The following is an 8,784-nucleotide window of genomic DNA, read 5'->3' as shown; positions in this document are numbered from 1 at the left end:
AGAGAGAGAAAGATCATAACCACAAGTGCTAATAAATTAAACAAATAGTAACCGAATAAGTGTTCTCTGCTAGGCGGTGCGACACTCCACAAGGTGTAAGATTGAACAACCGAACCAACAAACAGTAAGACGACAATGCTGCCGATCTGAACCCAGTATAGTTGCAATGCCTTTCGCTTTCGCCTTTGATCGGCGAGTTTCGGAATTTGAAACAGTCGTTTATCCTTTTCCTGAACAATGCTCAACGCAAAAGTGCAATCATGCTTCAATCTGCCCCTGTACAGCAATATCCACAGTATGTGTGGCACCAACACTAGAAACCGCATCATGTAGAGCAGGATGGTGGTAGTTGTCATTACACTTGCTAGATGGTTTCGCAAAATTTCCAACATGAGAAAAGTGGCACAACTGAAACTACACGTAACGAGCACGGCTAACAGCGTTACCATCCAGTAGACATTTCTGCACTGGAATTCGTAACGATTGTTGAGCCTATCCAAATGAAGATAAGTGGGTGAAACAAAGCAATAGTTGAAGATGTTAAGGAACTGCAGCTCTGCATGCATTGTGCTTGTTGGAGCTTACTGAGGCTGACTGAACAGGGTGCGTTGGAATATTCCAATACAATGCGTCTAAACTCATGAAAAGGATCAAGTTGGAGCAGACGATGACGGGTTAATTATTGATGTTCTCTTAATACTACATGATTGATGGAATTTATGGTACAAACACCTTCCAGCTACCCTGGCACGTTCTCGAAGGATGTTTGAAACAACAGTTTGATGCACTTACCTTCACTTCAACGCGATCGTGCGCGAACGCGAATATGAAAAAGGTGGCCGCGTACACGGTTAGGGTAATTATGTCGAGAAATGCTCCCAGTAAACCGAAACCCATTTCCCAGGTACTGAATATGACGTACGTTTCAACGGCACACTTTACCAGCGCATCCAGCGCATGAAGAACATTCATGACGCCAAACGTGGAAATGATTCGTTGCTTGTAGTGTTCCAAATCGTCCCAGATGGTGTTCACCGTTTGAAGTAAATCGGGTTCGTCTGGTTCGTTTTTGACGCGGCACGCTAACTCGTTGAAATGATCGGCGATCACTAAGGCTAAGCATTGTGTGTACATAAGATGCATTAGCGATACAAAATCCAGGATAATGTATGCACTTAAGTTGAGGATGTAGTAGAGTTTTTGTTTTGCTATAAATTTCCACCAAATGTAGACATCACCGACCACGGCAGCAATCAGTAGGATGACGATCGTGCCGACCTGTATCCAATAAAGAAGGCATCTACTATTTCGCTTGGTTGGATTTTGGAATTGCAGCTTAGACTTGTCTTGTATAAGATTCAATGCAATCGTACAATCTTCTAATAGTTTATGCCTGCACAGCCAAATCCACAGCATCAGTGGTATTACAACTGATAGCCGCATAATGCAGATAATAATGTTGCAAGCGCCCATCACACTGTCGAGCTTGTCATGCATAAATTCTAACACCATCACAGTGGCACCGATGCAATTAACCGTTACGAGCACGAACAACAGCGTTACGTTCCAGCAGACATTTCTGAGGCGGAAATCGTAACGATTGTTCTCGATATCGAACGACAGATAGGTGGGCGAAACGAAACAGTAATTGAAAACGTTCAGAAACTGTAGCTCATCCATTCTGCTTGCCGTGCAGGGTCGCTACTAAAGCGAGTGTTGGCGTAGTGCGAAATGCGTGAAACGATCCAGCACGCTTACTGCTGGATAGTTAATGAGATCTGAATAATTGAGCAGCATTGGAGGAGTGGTTTTGAGTGGACCTCTTCTCCCATTCATTGACTTACCTTTACGTTGACGAGGTTGTGCGCGTACGTGTAAATTAAAAACGACACACCGTACGTAAGCGCGGCGACGAGATTCATAGCTACGTAGTGTACCGCCAGACCCATATCGACGACGTGGAAAACAATGTACGCCTCGACGGAGCACGTTACAAAAATGTTCAGCAAGTGTAGCAGCTGCATTAGCCCAAAGATGGAGCTACACTTGCGCTTAAAGCTTTCCAGATCACTCCCGAGAGCCATGACGGTTTGGAGCGAATGGTTGTGCTTGTAGGCAGCGCGACTGATTAGTTTCGCGTACCGGTGGCTTAAAAATGCAGGCCAAAACTGCACATAGCCCCGGTGGAGGGAGATGAACGTTTCGAGCACGAAAAATCCAAACACAACCACGATATTAACAGCTTTTTGATAAACATCGAACGACAGTATGTAGTACAACTGCACGACAATGTTGAAGAGCAGCATCACCAGGGCGATACAGATTTGCGTTTGCGTGAGGAGCCACACGTTGATGAGTACGACCCGATCAGAACCGAACTGTCGTTCGATGGCTAGGGCACGGTTGGAAATGTCTACCAGTGTGCGGCCGTTTAGCAGTGTCCAACATATAAGGGGAACAACCACTACCAGCCGTATGCCGTATAGAATCATCGTAATGACACCCATCACGGTGGTTAGCAGTTGAGCAAAGTCATGTAACACAAGCAGTAGCGCAGAAGTGGCGCTGACTAGCGTTAAAGACGACAGGATGGCCGTATTCCAGAGGAGGTTTCTGTTGCGAAAGATGTAACTGTTGGATTTCTGCTGCTCGGTGCGGTGAAGCTGAACCGGCGACACGAGAAAGTGATTGAACAAGTTTAGGATCTTCAGCTCCTCCATGCTGCGAGCACGGGTAGACGCGACTAGATGGCAACTGGCGCAGCTCTGGCGCTAATGGATCACTCTAACGACATGGCTCGACACGGGATGGAAGGGAAAAGTACGTTGAATAATTGAGCCAGGGACGTTAAATATTAAATCAAGCAACAACAACGCATGAAGTAATTAAATCCAATTGTTGGGATAATGTAGCGCCGTGTAGCCTACCTTTCGATCCAGCATGGTGAACTGGAAGCACAGCCCAAACAGCATTACCGTTTCCTGTACCGCAATGATCGACAATCGAGTGATGTCTCGGAGATGTTTTTCGCTTAGCACATGCTCCAGTATATCGTACGTGCAGAATGATACGTTGAACATGAGATGCAGTATCACAAGGATTAGCTTTAGGCCAATCACCTCCGAGAGATGGTTCTTGCAGCCGTCCAGCACCGTCAACTCACTGATAATGGTGTGAAATGGACGCACAAGCAGGCTGTGCTGCAGAGTCGCGTACGCATTGGAAAGCGTTTCCGCAAGCAGCTGACAGAGCAACAGGTTCAGCAGGATGTAATGCTCGACCAGGACGCCGCTAAAGACTCCCAGGGAGTACGAGTACTGACGACTTAGGTAGATTTTGTACAGCGCTTCGGATATTGAGAGAACATTGCAGATTAGTAGTATCACTAGCTGTAGTTTTTTAACGGAAAATTTGCTGTCCGTCCGCCCAGTGAAGGCACTGCCCGGTATGGTGTGAAGTAGCTAGAGTAGGTGAAACCGTTGCCGAAAGTTGTCGCAAATCAGCAGCACCACAATGAGCACTGTGACCAGCAGCCGGGCATAGATCGTGAAGAGGTTAAGGCTGATGGTGTGCTGGTCCTTTCTTCGGTGCGTCGTCCAGGGGTTAAGGAACGCCAGCACGAAAATCACGACCAGCGGCAGTAGCAACTGCACACGTGCTCGGGATATTTTGTAGCCAACCGCGTGCTGGTGGCCTTTCGTGGGTCGTACCGTACGCACATTGCAGATGAGCAGGGTGTGAAAAATGTTCAACACTTTTAGCATTGCTTTCCACACACACACACGCACGCACACACGCGGATGGAAGATGGGTGTAACTAAACGCATCGGGCCAACACGCAACCTTGCAATGCGATGAGGCCACGCGTTTGCGACGTTGATAAGCGAGCACTTTAATCAATTACCAAATTAATTATGAACGGGTGGGCTCCCCCCCCCTATACCTCCAACAACCGAGCGACCCTCACGTAATCGTTCGGCAGTGTGTGTATGTATCTCTTGGACGGAGATGTGCTCCAGTTTTCTTGTTTTGCAGCGCTTGAGGGTAAAGCCACCAGCACAACAGAGTCGAATATGCCGCGTTACCTGTTGCAGCATGGCCTACTAGCACACTACAAGCAAGAAACCTATCCCAAACGCGCACAACGCGGCGCTAATGGGAGCGGCGTTTGGGGGCGCTGGTGTGCTAAGTGCCGGGGGTCTCACAATATCGGCCTAATGAGTGTTTTGATGTGATTGTTTAATGGGTGGTGTGGAGCGTGCCTACCCCAAAACGGGAATACTGGCCTCCCAGGTGGAGGGGGAATCTTTAACAGATTTGTAAAAGGTTTGATAGCGAGGCGCACAACATGCCGCCAAGTGCGCTAATGTGAAGAAAGCCCTTCGCCGTCCGAGAGGGTCGAAGTGCTCCAAAATAATGACCCACCGGTTACATGATCTTGGTGAGCCAAAGGGGGGAGTGAGCCAACGTTTGCCAAAAAGCTGCCTTCAAACGGGAGCGAAAGAGCATCCAGTTTGGCATGCTCCACGCCGAGCATGCTGCTGCGGCTTATTACATCGGCATGCGCGAGAGCGAGCCACGAGCTGCACTGGTACGGTCCATGTTTGGGCAGCTGGCCACAGAGGGTCGGGTCGGTTTTCCCACCCATTCCGTTTGGGTTGGATGAGATGCACACACACACACACACACACACACCCCTGGTAGGCTGGCAGGCAAACGCATTTCGTTTCGAGCGCTTTGTGTTCGGGCATATGAGTGCTTCTATTACTTTGCTCCCGCCAAGAAGAGGACGACGAAGATGTTACGGTAATCAAAAATACCTTTCGCCGCAGTGTATTTTCCCCTCCTTTCCCGCAAAGGGAGGGGTGTTTGACTAACTGCATGCGAGGATTTCCAAACCTCCCATAGACAACAACGAAAAAGAGCCCGCGTTAGAGTTGGTAGGGTTTTTTTTTGTGTTTGGCGCGAACGGATTGATTATCTCGCCTGATGCTATCAATCCCCATTATCGTCGTATCTTGCCTCGGAAAACATGCGTACGAAAAAATGGAGAGGTGGCAGGTATGAGGGCGTCTGTTGGCCTACTGCTTGCAGCCTCGGCGAGGTAGGAGGAGGACTTTGGCGTAGACGGCTAAGGCCAATACTTAAAAGCCGGCGTTTTCGTAACGGCACGGTTCAGTCGCGATCGGTCCGGCCGGGTGGGTAGAGACTGTGCCCCTACGCTTCAGCAGAAGATTCAGAAGCATGGCGATGGGTTGGCAGGTGACGCTGCTGGTGCTGGTCGGTGCAGCGGCTGGACAGGCGCGTGTTCTCGGCAGCAGTCGGCGGATTCGGGACTACGATTTTGATTTCTCGCATCTCGGCGAAGCGCTGTACGGCAATCACGATAAGGCGGCGATCGGCGAGCTGGTGCGTGCGTGGTCCCGATCGCACAACGGCACCAGCGTCAACCCGGAAGAGCTCGGCACGTACGCCGAGGGTGACATCCATCAGCCACTGATCGAGCGCAATGCGCTCAAGTTCACCAGCAGCAAGTGGAAGAAGGGAATAGTGCCGTACGAGTTTAGTGAGGAGTTTTGTGAGTAGTAGTCCTGGGGAAAGAATAGGCCCAGTGGAGCCTCCCAGGGAATATGTTTGCTGATATTGTGCTCTTTTTCCTGTGCCTGTGTGTGTGTGTGGTTTGTGGCTGTTCGTGTGTGTGTGTTTTTCAGCGATCGGTGACCTTACCAAGCTGTTTTCGGCGTTCGAGCAGTTCCACCAGAAAACGTGCATCCGCTTTGTGCCGCACACGAAGGAGCGGGACTACGTGGTGATCGAGGGCCGCAGCTCGGGATGCTGGTCGGCGGTCGGGCGGATGGGTGGCCGGCAGGTGCTGAATCTGCAGCGCAACGGCTGCCTGCAGATGGAGGGCACCATCGTGCACGAGCTGATGCATGCGCTTGGGTTTCTGCACGAGCACACGCGGTACGATCGGGACCGGTACGTGAACATCTTCTTCCGCAACGTGCGCCCGAATCTGGTCAGCAACTTTGGGCGCGAAAGTGAGTCCCAAACGACGACGCTCGGCATGCCGTACGATTATGGCAGCGTTATGCACTACTCCAGAACGGCGTTCAGCAAAAACGGCAAACCGACGGTCGAGCCGAAGGTAGGCAAATTAGCGGGTGTGCGGGCGTGCCCCTCGTCAGCTCCGCTGATTGATTTACCATTTTGTTTTCCCTTCACCGTTGCGCTCATGAGCGTCTCTCGGGTGTCTTGTTGCGTAATGGTCGCTAACGCGCTTTTCCTTCTCTCCGCCGCAGATCAAGTACAGTGGGCAGCTGGGCCAGCGCGTCGGCTTTTCGGCGAAGGATGTACAGAAAATCAATAAGCTCTACTGTCATCGGTAAGGCAGCGCGGGGCCAGTTGCACAACAGTGGCGGCTGCAAGCCGGGGCCCCAGCTCTTACCTAAGAATGAATGAACCAAAAACCGACGTGTCTTCTGAGATACGGTCAAGAAGACGCAGGAGTGTATGTGTGTGTGTATACAGTAATGTTAGCTGGTAGTAATAGGTTAACGAGCGAAACGAAAACGAAACAAATCATCTGAAAATCGGAAAACTGGAGCATAGCACTAATGTGTGAAGTGTAACGGAAAGAAAGCGACGGTTGCCGAAAGACGAGAAGCACGTTTCAGGGGCGCTGTGGTGCTACGGTAGTTGCATACTTTTAGGCGTTTTGTGAGCTGTGAGCTGGTGCTGGTAAGATGCTGCAGGGTTAGCCTGGTTGTGTTGCGACAAACGCTTCATATCGAGTAGAAAAGGGTTGAAAAGGAACGATCTTTCGTGCATGAGCAGAGAAGAAATTCAATTGAATCAAAGGAGAAAGCAATGAAATTGATGGAGTATGTATGTCTCAACCGTAAGTATGTGCATGAGCATAGACATTAACACAACAAGAGCTACCGCGCAGTTGTTGGTTTATTTCGCCAGCTCGTTTTGAGTGACGATGATGAAATGGAGATCGTTTGTAGTCGGGCGTAATGGCGGTTAATTTTCGTCCATAAAGGTGGGTTTTATTGTAAGCCCATGCTCGTTGCCATACCAGCACGGGCTGCTACAGGGTGTCGTCATGGTTTAAATATGTCAATCAAAATCTAATCGTTAAGACATACGCCTGTACATTACCTGGTTCAACTAATGGGTTCTTCGTTACATCCTGGTTGCAGCCACTTCCTTCTAGCTCCGTGTTCTGATATTTTCGGCGTAACCAAATCGCCATTAGCAACTCCAGCCACATACCAAAAAAAACCACAGCCGGGCAGCACTCGATTCACTTTTACTTTTGGGACAGGCGTAAACTTGCACTTGAACTTTAGCGCAAGACACGGCCAATGTAGGTTTTCTGCAAGGTTTACGCCAGCTGTCCAGCGGCTCAGCGTACCGGTTGCTGCATCGAGGCTCCCTTTTACGGTACGCGCCGTTCCGATCGCTGACGTTTGATCTGCATCTGCAGCAGCATTGACTTATATGTGATCGGGGTGTTGGGCCGTGTTGTTATTGAGTTGATTGCGTTTTGTCGAATTGTTTTGTACCACGACCAACACCAGAGCGTGTACCAGAGCGTGCGTGTACGCTACGGCACCACTGCGCGTACGAGGCAAAGGAGGAATTCCGGCTCACGCGGTTTGCGCTGGTAAATGACGCGAGGTGTGTGTTCGCAGTGATCTGCGATTTCTGCCATCAATTTGTTTTTGTACGAATGCGGGTTGACCACAAAGTTACGCAAAGTGTCGTAAGCGGCTCTACCTTTAATGAGCGATCATTAGACGAGCGTGTATAGGACGGGCAAGAAGTTTTATCTAATCTAATCCTAACCACTTACTCGGTAATGTAGGGATAGAGTTTTACCGCTCCTCCCTAATAGAGGCCTCTTTTCATCACTTCCTCTTCGGTAAACGATTCGGCTGAATGCTGATCGATCGCTGACAAGCCCCCGCAGAGGTGCCTATCGTTCGATCAAGCTAATCGATTGCGGTGGTAAAAAAGCACTCCTACGGGGTTTAGCTCAAGCTATTTAGCCGTCAAAATTCAATTGGACAACTGATCGATGCCATTTGTTATCATTTGCTTGCAGCGAAACCGGGAGGGGCGGGTGTAGAACACCTCCACAGCGTAAACACCACTACAGCACGCTGCTTTTGGACTGCCCCGGGTGCCGAATGAGTCGATCGATCCACGTAGCGGATGCAGGTAGCGCGCGAGCCATGCCCTGAAGCGATCGACTGCTGAGTTAGGAAGTCGTCTCGCCCCACATGCTCCGGCTATGGGACACTGCCCAAAAGTTTGTTTGTCTTCTTTTATCCCGCTTTGGTTTGGTGCGTTGCGTCGTCTAAGATCGTAAAGATCACAAGGCAGAGCGATGGCATGAAGAAGAAAAAACGGCACATTAGTGGGGTTTTGTGTGACCGCGGTTCGTACGATCGGGCCTACAAAGGGAATGAGGAAGTAGTTCAAAATGGGGTGTATAATGTTAACATAGGAATTAATTGCTATAGCTCTTGTTACATTGTGACTGGTGAGCGTGCCGTGGGTTCGTTGCTTTTTTGGCCGTTGCTGTCGTTTGTGTCGTTCGCCACAGGGCTTCGGGGGCTTGTGAGGGCGAAAGCGACGCCATTGATTCGCATTAAGATGGGGCGTGCTTCGATCGCCTTTTTTATTTCTTCTGCTGCCCGGAAGTGGTCTGGGAAGATGGAGGCTTTTTTTGGTTTAATTTAATTTACGCTTCACGGGTGTGAATGTCGA

The 8,784-nt window shown here is 49.8% G+C and overlaps 1 protein-coding gene across 1 annotated transcript; it reads left to right on the top strand.

Moving 5' to 3' along the window:
- Positions 1-1,987: 1,987 nt before the first annotated feature.
- LOC120908389 (zinc metalloproteinase nas-13-like) lies at positions 1,988-6,596 on the top strand. The gene is made up of 3 exons (XM_040319336.1): positions 1,988-5,578; positions 5,712-6,148; positions 6,303-6,596. Exons 1-3 carry the CDS (start codon positions 5,245-5,247, stop codon positions 6,387-6,389), a joined length of 858 nt encoding a protein of 285 aa, XP_040175270.1. The 5' UTR covers positions 1,988-5,244; the 3' UTR covers positions 6,390-6,596.
- The last annotated feature ends 2,188 nt before the right edge of the window (positions 6,597-8,784 follow it).

Source organism: Anopheles arabiensis, chromosome 2 (genome assembly GCF_016920715.1).
Source record: "Anopheles arabiensis isolate DONGOLA chromosome 2, AaraD3, whole genome shotgun sequence".
NCBI classification, from domain to species: domain Eukaryota; kingdom Metazoa; phylum Arthropoda; class Insecta; order Diptera; family Culicidae; genus Anopheles; species Anopheles arabiensis.
The sequence above is the reverse complement of the archived record's forward strand: the minus strand, read 5'-3'. Positions and strand labels throughout refer to the sequence as shown.